The 23,539-nt window shown below is 37.7% G+C and overlaps 1 protein-coding gene across 1 annotated transcript in view; it reads left to right on the top strand.

Annotated features, from left to right (window-relative positions):
* ZSWIM6 (zinc finger SWIM-type containing 6) overlaps positions 1-23,539 on the top strand; it is a 223,554-nt gene that overhangs the window by 171,220 nt on the left and 28,795 nt on the right. The window contains exon 5 of the mRNA XM_031935423.1: positions 193-343. Coding sequence (XP_031791283.1) covers positions 193-343 — 151 coding nt within the window. The remainder of the gene's footprint in view (positions 1-192; positions 344-23,539) is intronic.

The following is a 23,539-nucleotide window of genomic DNA, read 5'->3' as shown; positions in this document are numbered from 1 at the left end:
TTTTAAATTATATATTTTGTTTGCTTAAGAGGGCTGGTGTGAAGGCTTGACCCCTCCCGCCCATCCCCCACCCCCCACACACACACAGAGAGAGAAACAGAGAAAAGAGGTGGTTTGTCTCTTGTGTTGCTGTGGGGTTTTGTTGTGTTTTTGTTTTGAACAATTTTCTAAAGGTCTGTTTTTCCCCACTAGGTGCGGGAGATGTTAAAGATGAGGGACTCCAATGGGGCCCGCATGTTGACCTTGATAACAGAGCAATTCATGGCTGACCCTCGCCTGTCACTTTGGCGGCAACAAGGCACTGCAATGACTGACAAATACAGGCAGCTCTGGGATGAGCTGGGTAAGCATGTTTCCCGACAAATTACCATTGATTTGCATATGGATAAATACCATAGTCAGATGTTTCAAGAACATGGTCGTAGTATTGCTGAAGAGAGAGCTGCTCATACATGGAACATGTTGCCAACATATAGGTTAGAAGCATAGGAGGATTTAGAACTTGGGCTGGCGTTTACAGAAAACAACCTTGGCAGAGTTTTGGGGGAATTGCCTGATCTCGAGGAAAGTTAAGTGCAGGAATCTCCCTTTAAGTATTTGGGGGGAAAAAAAAAGCTGTATTATTTTAAAATAGCAGTTTTATATGGTAGAGCTGGCTACTTATTTCTAGATTAATATTGTAATCAATTCAGCTAAAATTTAGTCTTCCCCCTTCTCCCCACAGTTGAATTGTTGAAATTAGTTTGGATATTCATTTTATTTTTGGCTGCTATAGATTTAAATGAACTGTTGATCCTCAGAATGGAAAAATACAGCAAATTCTAATATTTCTTGCTTCCTAAATTCCTGATGGTTAAAGATACAAATATAGCAAATGTTCAAAAAAATGAGAAATCCACTAGTCATGTTCATTAAAAGAATACTGGGAATTTTGTTTGGATGAGTCTTGGTACCCAATGTTCACCGCTAGGGAAATAATGAATGATGTGTTCATTATCGTATCTTTTTATTAAGAAATCTGTAAGTTACACCTGAAATTTTGACAAATATATCAGTGCCTGTATTAATTTTATGAGAAGTAATGTTGTCTATATTTACTAAAAGATCCTAGTCTCAGTGAAATTTTTCTTGGCTGATGATGGACCACATCATGCTGATTGATCCCAGGTGTAGTCTAAACCAAAAGATGCCGTTGTCTGTGAAGATACCAAATGATCATAATTGGAAGGGGTATTTGAGATTAGCTGTTTTTCAGATAAGAAAACAAGTCCAGAGAGGTTAGGAGACTTCAAACATGACACTGTATAATCTAGGGTTATGCAGCAAGTTGGTAAAGGATTTGACATCAGTATTTCCTTTTTCCTATTAATAGGATATACGTTCAGAAGTTGGCTGTGGACAAGTTCACTACTTGTGAACTATTAAATATTTGTTGACTTTTTCCCTGGCAATTTTCTTAAGTATCTTGTAATAACTTAATCTTGCTGCTTTCTTTGAGTCTCCTGAAATAATAGTAATGCCCTTTCCCCCAGTCAAAATGTAAAGCAATCTAACTACAATAGATAGTTTCAATGTATTAGAATGATGTTTGGGGACACAGTGTGGTGGTTAGAGAACACAAGTATAATGCATGGTTTAAATAAATATTTTCATAAAATCCTGAATGTTTTACTTTTCAAGTAAATCTTTTTCAATTTTGTAACTCTGTAGTACAGACTAGATTGGTTAGATGGTTTATAAAGTAAACAGGATTAGCATTAAGAAAACTATAATGAAGGGGATCATTTAAGGAAAAATTATTGAATTAATATTAAATGAATGCAATTTTACAGAGCTTTGGTACTTAGAGAAACTTAGAATTACAAATGACTGGTTAGGAAGAAAATAGCAACTAAATTTTTTGGTTACCAAAAAAGGCACTGATAGTACAGTCAAATAAAATTTGCAGCGTTCACATTTAATTCATGGTCAAATTTCACTTTTCCAAGTGGGTTTTGAAAATTATGTACCTTAACCCTCAATCAGAAGTATACATTTTTATTAGGTGGAAGTTTCCACCAGCTGATTCTAGTTATGCCCTCTTATGGACTACTTTCTAATTAAGGACCAGGCTTTATACAAATTCTTTTATTTCAGTCCAGCATAAAGACCACAACCTCTTGTCCTGTGTGCCCCCCACCCACCGCCCAATCATTACTAGACTGCTAGAAATTCTCCTATGTACTCTGATGGCAAGCAGAGGTCACTTGCCATTTTAATGGGGTCTAAATTCTGTGAAGAATCTCACGTAGAAGTAACAGTAAGTATCACATCTTAATATTCATTCACCAAAAAATTAACTAAAAGTTGCTTCTGGACTACAAAAGGAAAGGCTTTTGCTTCTTAATAAAATGGGGCAATTTGACTTTGTGCCCCTACACAGGGCTCACATTGCTTCAAGGCTCTGCTTTGGAATTAAATGCTGAGCACTGCCAGATGCCAGACATTGAGAAGAGGCTGAGTTTTGTCGGCAAATGGGATCTGCAAGTTAATTGGTGTTTTCTGCAGGCTTCTGGCTGTGAAATGAAATTGGAAGCCCTTTAGCCACATGGATAATACAGGACCTGAATACAAATGTCACATGTCACCATCAGGACCCACTGTGAGACAATAGTGTTCCCACTCCAACACCGTGCCATTACAGATCATTTAAATATGGGGATTACATTTAAACTAAAAGCCCCATTTGCCTTTTACTGCAATTTAAATGTCCTCTTAGCAAAAGCTAAGTGACAAATTAAATGAAAAAAATGCCCACATTTTTAAAGCTGTAATGCAAAACAACCTTTTATTGCTTCTCATATGCCACGAATGAATCATTATACTTGTCAACCCTAAACCAAGCCATAATTGGAGCAGCTACTGTTATCAAAGTGGGGCCGCTCTGTGACAGCTTAATAAAGCTGAAACTGTTAAATTAAATCTCAGATGCTTAACTCCTTAGCAGTGGTGGATTCATTGGGTCCATTTCTGGCAGTGGCCAGTACACCAGGAAAAAAAAAAAAGATTCCTGGCATGAAAGCCTTAATCTGATGCAAGTGTACAAGTGAGAGTATGCTAGCCAAGTAACTCTGCTTCTTGGCAGATGGATTTGGAGCCATCAGATTGTCAGCCAGAAGATTACCAAATCTTTTTCATACAGCCCAGTGTCCCCCTCCCCAAGATTTAAAATTTCCTGCTTACATGTGATTTATGAAAATTTAAGTGTTGATGTTTCAAAATTAATTGTAAAAGTAACGTTTATTTTAACTTTTTCTTTCTTTCAAGTGAATATATGAAAACTTATTTGTGGTGGCCACAGGCCCAATTTCTTCCTCCCATGCTCCAGCTAACAAAGGGACTGATTATTCTGTTTTTCTTTTCTAATATAAATGCCTATGACATTCATTTGGTATGAGTTAACTTTTGTGATTTACTCCCTGATTTTCATAATGTAGTATGAAATAGGTACAGATGCATACTCTTAAGATCCTGTTTATTGCATCTCATTTGCAGATACATTTATCTTGTACATGAGTCAGTTTTTCAAATATTAATTTTACTTTCTCTGCATGATGTTCATTTTCCCAGACATACGCCAGTGTTCTCAAGATGAGTAATGTTGTATCATAATCAGCTATAAGAAAAGGTATACATTAAAATAGAAAGCCCCATTGCAATGGTAGAGGTTGTACGTTTGATAGAAGCTACATATTTAGTAGAATCTATAGAACACACACCTCTTGAATTACATTCTTTATTCTGTGACATGCAAATTTTCTGGAAAGCAGATCACAGAAATAACCTTTGGATTTCAAAGAACAACCCAGTGCTGACTGGGGGTGAGCACACCTACTGTTAGCTATAATGGCTGTCTGTTCAGCACACTTAATTACTGCGGGGGTCTAGGGATGAGGGGATATACTGTAACCTCTCATCTGTGTTGATGGCTCTCTTTTCTTAAATGTATTCCTAGACTGCAATTTTACTTTGCTTTATAAAACTATAGGTTGTGGCTCCAGTCTATTAAAACCTAATTAAAATGAATGTCATTAGAGGAAACAGTTAAATAACACTTAATTACAGTTTTATCACAGGGAAATATTCTTAAATTTTTATTTTCAATTGTTACATAATATGTTTTTCCCCAAGTTTTAAACACTTAACTTTCTCTCAGAGCTGAGTCACGCGCTTTGCTTTCTAGCATATAAATCCTGTTTCTTAGGGAGAGGAAGGGCTGCCATTGCAAGAGCCTTGCTGTGCTGAGCTTTGCTCATTCAGTTCACAAGAACAAGGTGGCATCTCTCAAGAGTTCTTTTCACAGCTTCTCATCTGGAGACCTAATTCTGTGTGAGCAGAAATAGCCATAGTTAGACTTTTTTTCTAGTTTGAGTTTTATTGTATGATTAGTTTGATCACTTGTTATTAAGCAACAGCTATAATGTTCCTTGGTAGGGTGCTAGATAGATTGAGTAGTATACAGATTCAGGACACTTAGAATTAGAGTAAATCTAACTGTGTTCAGCAGTAGAGAACACACCTTACCCTTTGAGACTGTATTTTTTGAATTAACCTGCTCCACGGACCCAAATGCTGTTCCATCTTCCATCCCAGACTCAAATAGTGATTTTTCTGTAACCACCTACATTATTCTTGAATAAGGAGAAAAACATATGCTTAAGTCACACATTCAAAATGATACTTTTAAGTAATTTAGGACAGTCTCTGTGTACCAGAAATAAGATTCCAAAGACTCTGCTTTACTCTGCTTCATAGGTAATTGTGGAGAAATTTCTGGGGAATGTTGTCTTACATCTTTGAAAGCAGGAGGCTTAATAACTGCCCCCACCAACCACCCCATCCCTGTTTTGAGCTTCTTACTTTAGTTGAGTTATTCAAACTAACTCAAGCTTGCCACGTTTTAAAGTTGATGGTGGTGAATTAATGGCTAAGGAGCAACTGCTGCTTTTTGAGAACTGCAAAGCTTACCAAAATGGTTCCCCATATACGTAGTTCCCTCTTTCCTAGTACCACGAAGAAAACAGCAATTGCCAGAGCTCCCTTGCAGCAAAAAGATGTCAGTACACACTTGGTGACTTCCAAATAGCTGGAAGTACAGAATATAATTCTAATGAACCACGTATCAGGATTGCTTGTCATCTACCTGTTTGTCTTCCCTGGGCATAAGGAGAGCACAGCTTTCCCACGACATACCACTGTCAGTGCTATATTGTTAACCCTCTTTCCAGAGGTCTTCCTGTGGTCTCTCTATCAGTGTGTACGAAGCACTTGCTATGTCTAGAGGAATAGATGTATTAGTTATTTGATTTTGGGGTAGTGATAGTACCAGTCATCAGGAGGGGGTAGAAGATGTAAACATTAGGAGATGTGATAAGAACAGCCAAGAATGGATGAAGGAGAACTTTTATAGAGTAATTTCATTACAAATTAGTACAAAGGTTTGTAGAAACCAAATTTAATATGGTTTTATAAGATGTTTATGGAGGTGTGTTGCAGGGAAGAGTAGTGTGAATACTCCAGAAAAAAGAAACAGCCTAAACAAAGACAGCAGTGGGCTCCGTGGAAGAGAGTAGAGAGCCTTCAAATTCATTATCAAAAATGTTAAGATTTTCTATCCAACCTTGCTGTTCTGTGTTGTTACTTAAAGGCAAAGAGGGAAATGGTAGATAGGTATCATAAAACCTGGATTTTTGCTTTATTTCTCATTTTGGTCTAGCTGCCAATGATAACATAGTTGCCAATACTTATTTATCAGGAACTGTGCTAAGCACTTAATGCATGTGTTGTTTTATTTAATCCCTGAAACAATCCTGTGAAATTGGTCCAATTATTTGCCCTAATTTTACAGCCAATAATACTGAGGTTTAAGGAGGCTTGATAACTTGCCTGAGGTCACAGTAGCAAAGCAGGAATTTAATCCCAGTGACTTCAGAAACATAACCACCAGACTAGACAATGTCCTTAGTTGATGATGATGATGATGATGATGAGACAGAGTCTCGCTCTGTCGCCTAGGCTGGAGTGCAGTGGTGCGATCACGGCTTACCGCAATCTCTGCCTCCCAATTTCCAGCAATTCTCCTGCCTTACCCTCCTGGGTAGCTGGGACTACAGGCGCACATCACTATGCCTGGCTGGTTTTTTGTATTTTTAGTAGTAGAGATGGGATTTCACTATGTTAACCAGGCTGGCCTCGAACTCCTGACCTCGTGATATGCCTGCCTCAGCCTCCCAAAGTGCTGGGATTACATGTGTGAGCCCCCGCACCTGGCCAGCTTATTTTTAAGCACTATTATATGCCTCTCTTCCAGGTAGTCTCTCTAACTCAGAGCAGAGCAGGGGCAAAGTGAAGCTCACCTAGTGGGGAATAAACCCTGTAAGAGCTGCCTGGCCTGGTCTGCCTACCCATGGTACCGCAATCCTGACTGCCATAGGCAGCTGAGCTTACCTAGTCTAGTTGCCCATTTGTACCCGTGTTTACAGGGACCCTCTAACTTCAGGTTCTTTGAGAAAACAAGCACATGGATGCCATAGCCAAATACATGCCATAGATTGAGAACTGTATTAAATAATAAACTTCAGCTTATCATAAATACAGATACTGCATGCTATAGTATGGGGTACTACTGTATGATGGAATACAGTAAAATTTGTATCCCATTTTTGAGTCCCCTTTGGTAAGGAGCTGGTGAAGACCCTTAGCTCATTGTCTTTGCCCTGGCCTGAACTAGGCCCTGATAATGACCATAGAGTTGCCAACACCAGTTTATCTCATATGCCCGGTGGGCTCTGCAGACCCCTTCTTGACATAAGCTGTCCTGCTAGGATGGGGTTGTATACTCTGGTGTCAGTTTCTGCTTCTCTCTGTGCCGTTGAGAGATTCCTCTAAATACAGAGGCTTGGTCAATTGTATTGCTGAGAAGGCTTTGCTTCCCTCCAGCACTGTTCTCAGAAGGCTCATCTGCTTCTAGGTCCTCATTACTGGGGCCTCTTTTCTTTCCCTGTGCTTTCCTACTGCTTTCTGTCTCTTAAAACTCAGAACTCTATTCTTGGGTCATAGACTTCAGAGTTCTGGCCTGCTGTGGGGGTGGAAAAGAGGGGTTTATTTTCTGCTTCTTTAAGTAAACAGAGTAATCTCTTGTTTGGGTCAGAAGTAAACCAAAAGAGAGAATATATGGGCAAACCTAGGATAAATACTTGCTGTGTACTGCTATCAACTATCCTCTAGACCATGGCTGCTAGGGTTTAATTATCCATTCAGTTCCCTGGATAGGGAATAGTGGAAATAAAGAGAAAAACTTTAAAATACGAATTTAAAAAATAGATTCTCAGGATTAAAAGAGACTTTACAGGTCACTTGATCCTATTGTCTAACCAATTGGAAATTCTTAGTAGTATCCTTTGTCTAAACTGTTTCTGTATAGAATTAGATAATTTGTAACAACACTTGAGATTGACCTCCTTGTGTGTTTTTATGAAACCTTATGCTAAACATAGAGCATGGAGATTTTGGTGAGGACTTAAGACAAGCTTTTTGGCTCATTGTAATACACTTGAGTGTTACTGTCTTATATATGTTGTGTGTTAGTAGCTTTATTTGTATCAGGAATGGGTTCCAGTTACTTTCTTTTATGTCATCTTTCTACTTACAGCATTAGTCCATTGGCAGTAGATACTCTTCTCACATTAGTGGTTAATAGGAATGTCATAGCATTGGTATAAAGTGTCCTCTTCTTCCTCACAATTCTTAGAAAAGTTCTCTCCCTACTTTTCCTCTTTCCTAAGAGATAGTACTGACTGCACTTGCCTTCAAGAAACATCCACCAATGGGAAATCTGACTAGGGAAGTCTCCTTACTAGGCTGTGGATCTAGAGAGTACTATCATGGTAGGGTGGAGGGGGAGAGCGAGAGTGAAAATGAAGCAAGACAAGCTGGGGAAGAAAATTTCCTTTCACCTTTTCTTACCGTGAAGTGGCAGCGTACAAAAATTAACGAGGTCTGAGAAGCTTCATTTTAAGCCATCTGGGATTCCCAGGGGCTTCACAGAGAATCAGGGATGCCAGGAGCAGGAAGGAAAGAAGTGGAAGCAAAGGAAAGGCTGAAGCAGCTCCTTAGGCAGCTCTGTATATGTGCCAATATCAAGCACGGTGCTTTGTAAATGCTATCATAGTTAATTTAAGCTTCGATAGGCTCATGATGGGGAGGAAAACCCAAGGAAGTTAGAAATGGTTGTCCTTAGAGGGGTGTTCAGACACTGCCCTGCAGAGTCCCTAGGTTTGGGGTCAGGGGGAAGAGAGTGCTGAAGGCACGAGGCAGATCCTTCTCAATCAGAGCAGTGTGACTTTACCACATTACTACTAGAGTTGTCATCAAGATTGTTCTGGAGGAAAGGATTCCGATACTATATGCATGCTTGATAATCACTATCTTCAATAGGCTTTTAATAGGTACTCTTATTAGACATGTACTAAAGCAGGGGTTCCCCCATCCCCGGACTGTGGACCAGTATCAGTCCTTGACCTGTTAGGAACTGAGGGCACACTGCAGGAGGTGAGCAGTAGGCAAGTGAGCATTACCCCCTGAGTGCCACCTCCTGTCAGATCAGCAGTGGCATTAGATTCTCATAGGAGCACACACCCTATTGTGAGCTGCACATGTGAGGGATCGAGATTGTATGTTCCTTATGAGAATCTAATGCCTAATGATCTGAGGTGGAATAGTTTCATCCCAAAAGCATGCCCCGGCAGCCACCCCCTCAACCCACCACCTCTGTCCCCAGTCCTCATATGTGGAAAATTTGTCTTCCACAAAGCCGGTCCCTGGTGCCAAAAAGGTTGGGGACTGCTGTACTAAAGGATGAGTTTTTTAAAAATTTTTATGATTTTTATTATTTTTTGAGATGGAGTCTCACTCTGTCACCCAGGCTGGAGTACAGTGGCGCGATCTCAGCTCATTGCAAACTCCACCTCCCAGGTTCACGTCATTCTCCTGCCTCAGCCTCCCAAGTAGCTGGGACTACCAGTAGCTGCCCACCACCATGCCCGACTAATTTTTTTGTGTTTTTTAGTAGAGACAGCGTTTCACCGTGTTAGCCAGAATGGTCTCGATCTCCCAACCTTGTGATCCGCCCGCCTCGGCCTCCCAAAGTGCTGGGATTACAGGCGTGAGCCACTGCACCTGGCCGACAAAGGATGACCTTTTAATTTATATAAATAGCTTTCTCCTATATACTTTAGGGGAAGGCAAGACGGCAAATGATTTGCAACAAGTGAACTTTTGTGAGGCTGCTTGTAAGCTTGTCTGATAATTGTATAACATTGTTTTCGTGTTTTAAAATTCCAAAATTGATATAAGAAAGGGACTCTGTATAGTAAAATGCCAGAGTCTTCTGACATTAACTTGCTTTAGGGAGTTAATAACTAGTCTGAGGGCTATTTTCTTAGACTTTGATCTGCTGACAGAATACCCAGGGTAATGATACTAGTTGTCTGAAATGTGGGTCACTCACTCAGTTCTCTGTGCTTTCTGCTGTAAAGATAACCTTTGAAATAGAAAGCCAAATGTCTATGATTTTAAGCTATGACCAGCTAGATTAATAAATTTCAAAATCTGTTTCAGCAAACCTGGAGAAGAGAGTGAGAAGCATTAATAAAGTAGGAATGAGAGAGAGACCTCGAAGTGGCTTAGATTGGAAACCATGGTCTTCCTTTGTGTATGATCAAGGGTTGAATGAGTTGGATGGGAGAATTCCAAACAGGGCACTTGGGTCAAATACAAGCTTGGAATGGAGAGAAAATCCTGTTAGGAGGAATGCTTCCAAAATGCTCCCAAGAGCACAAAGTCTGTTTCCCCTCTGCCACTTTGAAGATGAGATTAATATATCCCGCAACCTGTTCCTCAGAACAGATTGACTATGCACTAGAAGATGTTCTTTGCTAAACGTTAGGGTCATATGTAGACTACATAATTTGAAAGATTTACCTGTATGTTTGGAAACCATTAACCACTCGTTGTATTTAATAGTATTATCATCAGTTATTGTCTTTATTGGCACATTTAAACTAATATCGTATCCATCCTTTTTAATCCTCTTTTTATTCCTGTATTAATGTCCACTTGATAATCTTAACCCCTTTTTTCCCCTCCTTCCCACAAATAGTGGAAGTAATTTTTTAAGTTATTTTTCCTATGAAGGTGAAAAAGTGTGCCTGATACTGTAGTTGATGCTCGGTAAATATTTGTGAATAAAAAAGGGAACGAATAATTGAAGTGTAATGCTGACACTTACTTGGAAACATTAAGCAGCTTTTTTTTTGGTGTACTGAAAATAATGATTGAAAGGTATTAATCTTTACTGAGTCCTCCATTTTCTTCTTCCGCTTTATCTAGCCTTCTCCACCCATGTGCGTGATATTCATGGGTGCCTGTGTGTGCCCAGACACACACATGCACACTGAAATACAAACAGTTTAGAGTACAGAAGGGCAATGATTCCCCCTTGCCATCAATGCTGCAGGTAATCTGTTGCATTAATCAGCCAGCCAGTGGGAAATGCATGGGGAGTGATTATACTATCATACACAATACAATCAGCATGAAGCACTTGTCAAGACCAATACATCAAAGTTTAATTCAGTAATAGAATGAATTAGAGCAAAATGAAACATTCTGTTCTCTAGGAAACCCAACACCCATCACAGGTTCTTTCTGAACTCCACAGAAAAGTCAATGCGTTAAGAAATTGTTTTTTTGAATAGAATTACAGTTCTGATTTGACGAAATACTGCAAGCCAGTTTTCTTAGAATTTTTATACAAATATAGTGCTAAAGTGTCTACCTGACCATCAGCACTCTATACTAATAATCTTTGGTAAATATGATTATTTTTTAGTGGACTCTTGATTGTCTTAGTTCTCCATGGCAAATGAATGGAAGGGCGTTGTACCAGTGGCTCAGGGAAGCACTTATGTGTAAATATGGATGGTGGACATTTGAATAGGAGACAAATTAACAAGAATCTGCTGTTCATAGTGCCCTCAGTTGTAGGCTCTGCTACTGTGGAGCTTACAGTCTAGTCAGGAAACAGAATAAATAAATGAAAAATAAAAAGCAACCCTGGACAGCTTACGAAAACTATAGAAACAAGGTTAATAGAATGTAGGACGTGTTTTGGAAAATTTTGGCAATAGATGTAATGCATTTTATGTATTGGAATAAAATAAGTCACTATTACAAGTCACTATTATGTGTCAGTTGAGTCTTCTGGAGATAGAGTTATATAGACTTTGGAGTCAGGACTATTGGATGAACCATGAAACTGTTTATGAATAGTTATGTTTCTTATGCTTAACTGGCTAAGTTAAGCAGCCAGTGCAGAACACATGGCAAATGTTCTTGCAGGTTACCACAGTTCACATTCCTTCAGCTATTGACTGTGCTTTTGCCTTTCTGTATCTCAAAATAAGAAAGCATCTATCATTGTGCCTTTTATTTCCCTCTGATTTAAAATTTATTTATTTATTTTAGTTTCTCTTTACCTCCCTCCTTCCCTCTCTTGAAAAGGAGAAGCGTAGTGAGAGGTGGAGGAGGTGGCTCTGGTGACCTCCTATAGAACCTGGCTTCCAGTGAGGTCAGGCTGTTTTTGATGTATTTTGCATGTTGACCGACTGCACCGACAAATCAAATGGGATGGGAAGACTACATATCAGATAAGGGCCACAGGTTTATAGGGAGGAACATTATCCAGGATGCCAGTTAATTGTTTAGGAATATCTATGATTTGTTTTCTTTCTTTCTTTCTTTTTTTGATTTTTTGAGATGGAGTCTCACTCTGTCGTCCAGGCTGGAGTGCAGTGGTGTGATCTCAGCTCACTGCAAGCTCTGCCTCCCTGGTTCATGCCACTTCTGCCTCAGCCTCCATAGTAGCTGGGATTACAGGCGCCCACCACCGCGCCTGGTTAATTTTTTGTATTTTTAGTAGAGATGGGGTTTCACCATGTTAGCAGGATAGTCTTGATCTCCTGACCTCATGATCCGCCCACCTTAGCCTCCCAAAGTGCTGGGATTACAGGCATGAGCCACGCACCTGGCCGATTTATTTTCTTTCTTGACAACAAACATTTGGTTATTTTACTTTAGAATTTTGTCAGAACTTGGTTAAGTGATAACCGATTGTGTGCCATTTAGCTAACGGTTTTGCCTTGCTTGACCAGAGCAATCTCAAGAATTAGTTTTGCTGTATTCCTGAGGTTTTATTTTGAAATTTTCCTAGAAATGTTTTAGTGCATTAAAAACTGGCATATCAAATTTAAAGGAGAATGTTTTCACCAGTTAAAGTTATTTTCCAGGCCAGGCGCAGTGGCTCATGCCTGTAATCTCAGCACTTTGGGAGGCTGAGGCAGGTGGATTACCTGAGGTTGGGAGTTTGAGGCCATCCTGGCCAACACAGTGAAAGCTGTCTCTACAGAAAATACAAAAATTAGCTGGGTGTGGTGGCGCACGCTTGTAATCCTAGCTACTCCGGAGGCTAAGGTAGGAGAACCCGAGAGGCAGAGGTTGCAATGAGCCAAGATCACGCCACTGCACAGAGTGAGACTCTGTCTCCAAAAGGAAAAAAAAAAAAAGTTATTTTCCAAACATGGGATGGCTGACATATTAAGACAGCATTGTACTGAGAACAATACTATAATTAGGGTCACAATTTTAGTGTGGTTTGACCCAAGAAATTTTGTGACTGTAGTTTTGCTAGCACAACTAATTATGCCAGTGATCACCTATTTGTGACTGTAATTAGGCATTTCATGGCCTCTAAATAAGTGTAATTAGTTAATTGGATCATGCATGAAATTCTAGACTCTTATGATAGCCTCTGAGAGCAAAAATAAGTATGATAAATATTATGAATTGTTTAATAGCCATGGAAGCCTGGGAAATACCAAAAGTGGTTGTTTTACTTTGCCTGCCATTACTTCATAATGGTAAACGTAATAAAAAGTAGAAATTAAGCTTTCACTGTAATAATCTTTGTTTTTCTGAATTTGAGATAGAAGAAAGGGAGCCACTTGCCTTTCTTATTCACCTTTAGAGAAGGTGATGCTGGTTGTACTGCTCCTCAGCCCCCACTGGCTGCTCCCCACTCCCCACTGTTGATGGCCCTGGGCTTTCTCCAGCGATATTATACACAGTTGTTTTCCTGGGATATATGGAGAAGACCAATATTTGTCAGAAATTCCAGTGGTATCTTTTATAGAAAGTGTGTAGCTTTTAATTAATCAATCAATTCATTGTTCAAAAAACCCCACAAAAAGTACAGCTTTTATTTTAATTACTGAGATGATTATGTTAACAAAAAAACCATGAAGGAGAAGGAACTTGAAAAACAAGTTTTATTGACAGTGGGGGGTAGCAATGAATAGCTGATTTATTCAGTCACAAATCATAATGCTCTACCCAGAAACACACCCCAGCAGGCAAACAGCATACATGTGCATTATTCCAGAAGTGCTGACACTGACTTAACTCTAACAGAGCCAATTGCAATGTTTTCAGAGAAAACAGATTTCTTCCGACTTGAATAATCAGTCTTGAATCATAAGTTGAGCTTTTATTTATCTACTGTTTCAATCTACAATGAAATTACTTATATCCTTTGCCTGTCAGTCCTGAAAAATAGAGTTTTCTTTTGTTAATTTAAGCTATTTCTAGATCGACCTATGTAAGTGTTTGTTGGATGTGCTTTCGTACCTATGGGAGAGACATGTTCTAAGTACATAAGAACATGTGGTTGAATAAAGTACAGAGTTTATTAGCTGTACATTTAAGGATACTTTATAATTTCAGATGATAATATACTATTTATATTATATGCTAAAATATGAGGAATGGAATGGTGATTCTGTCAAGACTAATATCATTTATTTTGGAATTTATATATACGTAACTATACATACACATACCAACTTATAGAAGAACCTTCTGACCACATAGCTAGATCGAAGGTTAAACACCGTAGTGTTTAAGAATATTGGTTTTAGGGGAACACGAATCTTAGACCAGATCCTGGCTCCCTTAATAGCAGCACCGTTTTCTACTTCTCTCTGCACATCAGTTTCCTTATCTATAAAGTGGGTTTCTTTTTAATGTGAGGGTGAAATGTGAAAATATGTGTAAAACATTCAGTACAGGGTTAGTGTGAAGTAAACATTCAATAAATGGCAGCAATTATTATCAGGTGAATAAGTGTAGATGACACTCACTTTTAGAAGTATGTTAGTGGAATTAAGTGGAGCAATCTTTGCACTCTAAAGACATTCAAAATTTTAAATGTAGAATCTAATTAGAAATCCAACATGTGTTACCTGATATTGTTAGGATTTTCTTTGAAGGGATAAAATTAGCATACAAACCAGTGTTAAATATTGCAAGGTGTATTGAGATACCTTTCATACTATTAAATTTTCATAATGACTTCTTTGTATTGCTTGACTTACAACTCTTCTCATATGATGAATGGTTTGTTTGAGTTCGATTATTTTAACTAACAACATTCTTATACTCATTTGCAAATAATTTAATTTTCTATTTTATAATCTAGCAAATTTATAATCTTTTTTGATAACTGTGATAGGCTAAAGACGGCCACAGATTCTTTACTAGTAACTGTCTCATGAAGATGTGAAGTCTTTGTTCCCTCCTTTAGAATCTGGGTGATTTTTATACATGTTTGATCAACAGAATATATCAGAGGATATCTTGGTCCAGTTCCTGGGCCCAAGCCTTAGGTGACTGGCAACATCCACTTCCCATCTCTTCAAAGATCTTGGAGCCCTGAGTTTTCTATACATAAGAAGTCTGGCTCTCCTGAGGCTGCCAGGCTATCCACATGGAGAGGCCATATTGACACAGGGTGAAAGGGGAGACGAGAGAGAGAATTTCTAACTTACAGAATTGTGAGATATAACGGTATATTGTTATATTAATTAACTAAGTTTTAGAGTAGTTTTTAATACATAACAAGAATGGTGGTTATAAGTCTGACAATACTTCATGCTTCTTCTAATGGTTATTCTTCAAATGCTAGTAACCCCAGAAATGTAAAATATAATGATGTGTAAAACTGAAGTTCTATTATTTCACTTAATCATATCCCTTGAATTGGACTAAGTTGGATGTTTGTCAATATTATAGGAAAGAGTATAACACAGTCTTAGAGTATTATACATTTTCGTTTTTCATAATATTTCATTTACAGTAATTCGTCATCTTCAAACTCTTACGTAAGATTTCACATGGTTTAACTTCTTAGATTTTTCCCCAAAATAAGTTCTGATAACTTTAAGTTCCTATAGAAGACTATGGAACCGGGGCATTAAAACTAAAACGGCAGAGTGGATGGTAGACTAGAAGTGTTTTGGCAAAGATACTGTGGGAGCTGATCCAGAAAGAGGGAAGCTGAAGGAAGAGTACTCACAGGCTTGAGATTACCATGGACAGAGAAAATGTTCAGTAACCCTGTTGGGTTGGGGATGTGTTTCAGAAATGCCTCCTTGTGGGAGTAGGTAAGGATGCAAGGGATAATCCAGAAGCTAGGTGATGCACACACTGGTGATTTGAAAATTGCCAAAGCAACTCAGACCTTTAAATCACTCTCTTTGCCTGTAGGCCCAGACTGGAGTCCTGGGAGCTAGAGAGAATAATGTCTATAGGAAAACAAAACACATTTAAAAGTCTCTCGTTGAAACCAAGAGAAAAGGAGAGATTGAAATGTGTTTCAATGCCAAGCGGAAATTAATTGTTCAAGAACTCATCATTACAAGTTTCAGAAGTATTTAAAGTTACTGATTTTTGTTTAATATGTTGTCTTGTTTTATTTTATTAAATGTAAAATACTTATAAGGGTATTCAGAGTGATTTTGAGTGATTCTTTAGTCTGAGCACTCCAATTCTGTTTTAACTGTTGATTCTCAATTTCTTCAACGTCCAAGTCTTTGATCACAGTGGTTTGCAGGGGTGCACCTTTTGAAGCTGTGTGAATTCAACATTTAGCAAAAACACTCAAGTCTAAACAACCCAATGAGGTTAGCAATTATTGTTCCTATTGATTAAATGAGGGAACTACCATCACTGAGAGCCTCAGTGCGCCGGCCTAAAGTCATGGCTGGTAATCCACATCTTAACCTTTCCAGATCAGACCTTGTTCATCAAAAACAACTTCTGCTTGGAAATGTAAACAGTAAGTGTGTGAGATTGGGCAAAATGGTGGTGATAATTTGTACACCTGAATGTTTGGTGGAAAAGGTTGGCTTTCAAGGAGTAGAGTTCATTCTTGCCACCCACATTTACCGAGCATGGGTTCTTGCCCACTGGCACTCTGCTTTTGAGGGGATGCAGAAGTAACCAAATGACTTGCACAATGATTTGTGTTCTGCCTCAGCAACATTCTGCCCATATTCTCTGACTGGCTAGGTGTAAGATGTGAATAGGTTTAAGGCCACTAAGTGGATTGGAACAATTTACTTTGTGTGACTAATGCTTTTTTTTTTTTTCTTCTTCTTCTTCCCTGGGGGATTGCCTTCCTAGTTTTGGTTTACTTTGCCTTATATGTTACAGTGCCATCTTTTTGCTAAAATCACTGAGTATGGAATAGGAATAGTATTAGAAAGGAGAGTAGAAACATGCTGGATGATAGAAAAAAGCTAGAGCTGATATGTGCCATGGATAATTCAGAAACTAGATGATGCACACACCAGCAATTTGATAATAGCCTTTATATACTTTGATGCCTTGAAGCCAGGAAAGTAATTTAAAAGTATTGAACTTGCTTTTATTGTAATTCATAGCAAATAATTAAGTGTTCTTTGTGAAAGAACCAGTAGTACCTGACTAGGTGCCATGTCCTCTGTTAGGTGTAGAAAATGACTTCTCACTGAGCCTTCTGTCCTGGTTTTGGCCGAGTCCTTAAAGGGTTACTATTTCAGAGGGACAGCAGAATGAAGTGTTTAATCATCAAATAGCTTTATTTGTAAAGCTACAAATGTTTCAGGCGTATTGAAGGGAAAGGAGATAAATGCCCAAAGTGGGATTCTGAATTAATAAAATTTGGAGAATGACTTGCTCAATTTGGTTAAGTTGGTTATTAAGGCTAATTACAGCTTTTGTAGTGATGACTGTTAAGATAAAAGACCATATCTATTATAGCTTTGAACTTGAATCTAACATTAAGAACCTCTTTCAGGATGAAACCTCTCTTTAGGGAGGTGAGCAATGAAAGAACGTTACAAGCAAATTAATAAAGGCTTGGTTTTTAAAAAATTTTTCATTCTGCAAAATGGAAATTTTCTAATTAGAGAAATGTAAGCATGCAAATCTGAGTTTTATGGAGTCCTTTTTTTCTTCAAAATCATAGAAATCATTGTTTAAAGTTGCCAAGAATATTTAGCATCTTGTTTTTAAGGACCTCAACCTCTCCGAGTTTTAGTTTTCTCATTGCTATGGTCTGAATGTTTGTGTCCTCCCCAAAATTTTTATGTTGAAATTCTAACCCCCAAGGTGATGGCATTAGGAGTTGGGGCTCTTGGGAGGTGATCAGATCATGAGGATGGAGCCCTCAGGAATGTGATTAGTGCTCTTATCAAAGAGGCCTGAGGGAGCTTGTTTACCCCTTTCCCCGTGTGAGGACACAATTAGAAGGTGCCGTCTCTGAGGGGCATGCCCTCACCAGATGCCAAATCTGCACCTTGATGTTGGACTTCCTACCTTCCAGAACTGTAAGCAGTAAATGTTTGTTGTTTATGAGCTACCAAATTTATGGTATTTTTGTTATAGCAGCCTAAATAGACTAAGACACTTATCTTTAAAATAGAATAGTAATTCTGACTGTGAAGGGTTCTTGTAACAAGTTAATGATAAATGATTGTAAAGCCCTAAATATGATGCCTCTAGCATGTAGTGGACACCCAATAAATGGTGACTATTAATGGTAATATGATTATTTAATTTTTAAGATTGTACACGTCTTACTATACTATAAAATACATACTGTAAATACTATAAAAATACATACACTAAAAGTTTTTAGTGTACAGTTTTGAGTTTGGACAAATGCATATAGTCATGTAACCACCACCACAATCAAGATAGAGAACAGTCTACCACCCCCCCAAAATTCCCTCATCCTGTCCCAATCCCTAGCAACCACTCATCTGTTCTCAGTCCCTTTAGTTTTGCCATTCCAGAATGTCATATCGATTGAATAATAAGTTTGTGTGTGTATACCCTTTTGATTCTGGCTTCCTTTATTTAGTGTAGTGTATTTGAGATATTATGTGTACATCAGTGGGTTTTTGTTGTTGTTGTTATTGCTGAGTGGTATCTTCTGTATGAATGTACCATAGTTTGTTTATCCATTCACTAGTTGAAGGATGTCTAGATTGGTTTCTGTCTTTCACATTTACAAATTAAGCAGCTATAAACATTCTTGTACAAGTTTTTGTGTGAACATAAATTTGTATTTCTCTTGGGCAAATCCCTCGGAGTGGGATTGCTGGGTCATATGGTCAAAATACATTTAACTTCATGAGAAACTGCCAGACTGTTTGCCAGAGTCTGTGCCACTTTATTAAACACTCTTCAAACAGCAATTTATGAGCATTCCAGGTGCTCCACATCCTTGCCTGCAGTTGCTGTCAGGTTAAATTTTATTTTTGTATAATTGTAGCTATTATAATGTGTATATAATGGTATCTCATTGTGATCTTAATTTGTATTTCCTAATGATTAACAATATTGAGTATGTTTTTTTGTCTGCAATTTGCCACCTATATATTTTCTTTAGTAAAATGTCTTTCTAAATTTTTTGCCCTTTTCCAAAAAAATGAACTGTGTTTTTTAAAGCAGTTTTAGATTCACAGAAAAATTGAGCAGAGATTTCCCATAGACCCCTTACCCCCAACTTATGCATATTCTGTCTCATTATCAGCATCCTCCACCAGAGTCATACAATTGATGAACCTACACTGACATTTTATTACCACCCAAAGTTCGCCCTTAGTGGTATGCATTTGATGAGTTTGGACAGATGTATAATGATACATGTATCCACCACTAAAGTATCAAACAGAGTAGATTCACTATGCTAAAAACCCTCTATGCTGTTCCTATTCATCTCTTCCTGCACCCAAACTCCGGCTGTCACTGTTCTTTTTACCATCTCCATAGTTTTCTCTTTTTCAGAATGTCATATAGTTGGACTCATACAGTATGTAGCCTTTTCGGATTGGATCACTTAGTTAATATGCATTTAAGTTTCCTCTGTGTCTTTTCTTGGCTTGATAGTCTTTTTTTTTTTTTTTTTGCCCAGTTTTATTGAATTAAACTCCTTAATGAGTTTTGAGAAAGTTTACATATTCTAGATCCAAGTCCTTTATCACATGTACAAGTTGCAGGTATTTTCTCCTAGTCTGTAACTTGTTTTCTCATTCTCTTAACAGTGTCTTTTGTAGAATAAAACATAAATTTTGATGAAGTCGACTTTATCAATTTTGTCTTTTATGGGTCATGCTTTTGATTTTGTATCAATTTTCTCCTAAACTTTTTTCTAGCAGTTTTATGGTTTTTTATTTTTTATTTTTTATTTGGTTTCATGATCCACTTTGAGTTAATTTTTTTATGAAGTAAGTGTATAATATGGATTTTGGTTCATTTTTTTTTCACACGAATATCTAATTATTCCCAGCACCAGTTGTTGAAAAAACTTACCTTTTCTCCGTTCAATTGACTTTGAACCTGGAATTGACCACATTTGTGTAGGTATATTTCTGAACTCTGTTCTGTTCCTTTGATCTATGTGCCTATCCCTTCATCACTAGTACAGTTTTGATTACTGTAGCTTTATAGGAGTCTTAAATCTTTTGTCTTTGTCCTTTGTACAACTTTGCTGTTTTTAAAAATTGTTTTGGCTATTCATTCTATTGCATTTCTTGTCAGTATACACACAAACACTGGCTAGCATTTTGAATGAGGTTATGTAGAATATATAGATCAATTTGGGGAGAATTGACATGTTAACAGTATTGAGTTTTCCAATCCATGAACATGGTAACCTCCCACTTTTCAGTATTGTCTTTGATTTCTTCCATCAGTGTTTTGTAGTTTTTAACATAGAGACTGCACGTGTTTTCTTAGAATTATAAGCCAAGATTTTTTGGTGCTAAGATAAGTAGTACTTTTTGGGTAAGTTTTGATTTCCAGTTGTTCATATTTAGCATATATACCTACAGTTTTTTGTTTGTTTTGAGGTAAGTGTTTTTGTTTGTTTGTTTGTTTTTCATTTGAGCGTATATCATATGACCTTGTTATACTTATTGGTTCTAAGAGCAATTCTATCCTTTCCACTTAATGTCTTTAATCCCCTCCCCTTGCTTTGTTGGCCTGTCTAGAATTTCCAGTGTGATGCTGAATAGAAGTGGTAAGAGCAGACGTCTTTGCCTTGTTTCTATCTTAGGGGAGTAATATTCAGTCTTTTACTATTACTGTGTTAACTGTAGGATTTTTTGCAGATGCCCTTTATCAGGTTAAGGAAGTTAGCTCCTATTCCTAGTTTTCTGAGAGCTTGCTTTATCATGAAGGAATGTCAAATTTTGCCAAATCCTTTTTCTGTATCTGTTGAGATTATCATAGGGTTTTTCTTCATTAGTCTGAATATGGTGAATTATACTAATTTATTTTTGAATGTTAAACTAGCTTTGCATTCCTGTGATAAACCGTATGTTGTGTATTTTCCTTTTCTGATAATTACTTAATTAGATTTGCTAATATTTTTGTTGAGGCATTTTACTTCTGTGTTCATAAGGGATATTGATCTGCAGTTGAGCCTACTTGTAATGTTTTCATCTGGTTTTAGTATCAGGGTAATAATGCTGGCCTCACACAGTGGGAACCCTTCCCTCCTCTTCCGTTTTCTGGAAGACATTGTGTAGAATTGATACTATTCTTAAATGTTTGGTAGACTTTTCCAGGGAAACATCTGGATCTGTATTGTTAGAGATTTTTACCTGCACATTTAATTTCTTTAATTAATTTACAACCATTTAGGTTATTATTTCCTCTTGAGTGAGCTTTGGTAGTTTGTGACTTTCAAGGAATTTTTTCATTTTATCTAAGTTGTAGAATTTATGAGCATAAAGTTGTCCAGAGTATTCCCTTAGGATCCTTTTAATATCTCTGAGATCTATAATGATGTCACTGCAACCTCCACCTCCCTGGTTCAAGCAATTCCCCTGCCTCAGCCTCCAAAGTGGCTGAGTTTACAGGCACATGCCACCACGCCCGGCTAATTTTTTTTTTTTTTTTTTTGTATTTTTAGTTGAGACAGGGTTTCACCATGTTGGCCGTTGGAGTTTCTCAAACTCCTGACCTTAGGCGATCCTCCTGCCTCAGCCTCCCAAAGTGCTGGGATTACAGGCGTGACTCACTGCACCTGGCCGATGTGCCCTTTTTTTTTATTCCTGACACTGGTAGTGTGTATCTTCTCTCTCTCTCTCTCTCTCTCTCTGTCTGTGTGTGTGTGTGTGTGTGTCAGCCTAGCTATAGCTTCATTGATTTTATAAATCTTTTTAAAGAACCACCGTTTGTTTCATTGGTTTTTTTTTTTTTTTTTTTTTTTTCCTGCTTGTTTTCAGTCTCATAGATTTCTGATCTCTTCCTTTCTGCTTTCTTTGGCTTTGGTTTCTCATTCTTTTTCTGTTTTCTTAAGGTGGATATTTATATCGTTGATTTGAATCCTTTTTATTTTCCACTGTAAGCATTTAGTACTCTAAATTTTTCTCTAAACACTTTTTTTAGCTGTATACCATAAATTTCAAAATATTTTTTCATTTTTATTCAATGCAAAGTATTTTCTGATTTTCCTTGTGACTATTTCTTTGACTCATGAGTTATTAGAAGCATGTTTAATTTCCAGATATTTTGGAATTTTTCAAATGTCTTTCTTTTACTAATTTCTGAGTTAATTCTGTTTTGTCAGAGAATGTATACCTGGTGTGATTTCAGTTCTTTTAAATTTGTCAAAATTTGTTTTATGGCCTAGAATATAGACTATCTTGGTGAATGTTTTTTGTACATTTTAAAATAGTAGGTTTTAGTTGGGCACAGTGGCTTACACCTATAATCCCAGGGCTTTGGAAGGCTGAGGCTGGAAGACTGCTTGAGGACAGCTAGAGTTTGAGGCCAGCCTGGGAAACATAGTGAGACCCTGTCTCCTCGGGAGGCTGAGGTAAGATGATTCCTTCAGCCCAGGAATTTGAGGCTTCAGGGAACTATGATCATTCCACTGCACTCGAGCCTGGGCGACAGAGCAAGATCCTGTCTCAGTAAATAAATAAATGAACAGTAGGTTTTTGTTTGTTTGTTTGTTTCTGCTAATGTTAGGTGAAGTGCTTTATAAATGTCAGGTTTAGTTGGTTGGTATTGTTCATCTTAGTCCTTTCTGTGCTGCTGTAACAGAATATCTGAGATTGGGTAAATTGTAAAGAGCAGAGATTTGTTTCTTACAGTTCTGGAGGCTGGGAAGTCCAAGGCTGAGGGTCCTGCATCTGGCAGGGGCCTTCTTGCTGCATCATTCCATGACACAGGACAGAAGGGAAGACAATCACGCATGCAAGAGAGTAGGGTAGAGGCCCCAAATCATCCTTTTATCAGAAACCCACTCCTGAGATAATTAACCCACTCCCACCATAACAGCTTGAGAGCGCAGCCTTCATGACCTCATCACCTCGTAAGGGCCTCACCTCTCAACACTGTTGCATTGGGGATCATGTTTCTAACACATGAACTTTGGGGGACACATTCAGACCATAGCAGTGTTCAAATATTTGCTGACATTCTGACTACTTGTCCTATTAGTTACTGAAAGAAGAATATTGAAGTCTCCAAATATAATTGTGGATTTGTCTATTTCTTCTTTAAGTTCTGTCAGTTTTGCTTCCTGTATTTTGAAGTCTTATTGTGAGGTGCAGCAGAGTCGTCTGGAATTATGGAAAACTTTCTGGAAAACTGACCCTTTTATCTTTATGTAATGCCCCTCTTTATACCTGGTATAGTATTCCTTATTCTAAAGTCACTTTATGTGATACTGATATAGTCATGCCAGCTTTATTTTATAGTGTTTTTTCATGGTATATATTTTTTCATCCTTTTACATTTAATCTATGTCATTATATTTACAGTGGATTTCTTATACACAGTATAAGAAAGATTTGGGTCTTGTTTGTTAGCCTGATTTGACCATTTCTTTTAATTTATATGTTTAGACCATTTATATTTTATATAATTATTGATGTGGTTGTTGAATTTAGGTCTACAATTTAATCATTTGTTTTTTGTTTATTCCTTCTGTTTCCATTCATCTCTTCCCTCTTTCTTGCTTTTTTTTTTTGGATTACTTATTTTAAAAATGTTTTATTATAATTTAATTTCTATTATCCTTTGTGTTTGTATCTCCTGG

This window comes from Piliocolobus tephrosceles, chromosome 4 (genome assembly GCF_002776525.5).
Source record: "Piliocolobus tephrosceles isolate RC106 chromosome 4, ASM277652v3, whole genome shotgun sequence".
Lineage (NCBI taxonomy): Eukaryota > Metazoa > Chordata > Mammalia > Primates > Cercopithecidae > Piliocolobus > Piliocolobus tephrosceles.
Note: the sequence above shows the minus strand (reverse complement) of the source record. Positions and strands in the feature narration are given on the sequence as shown.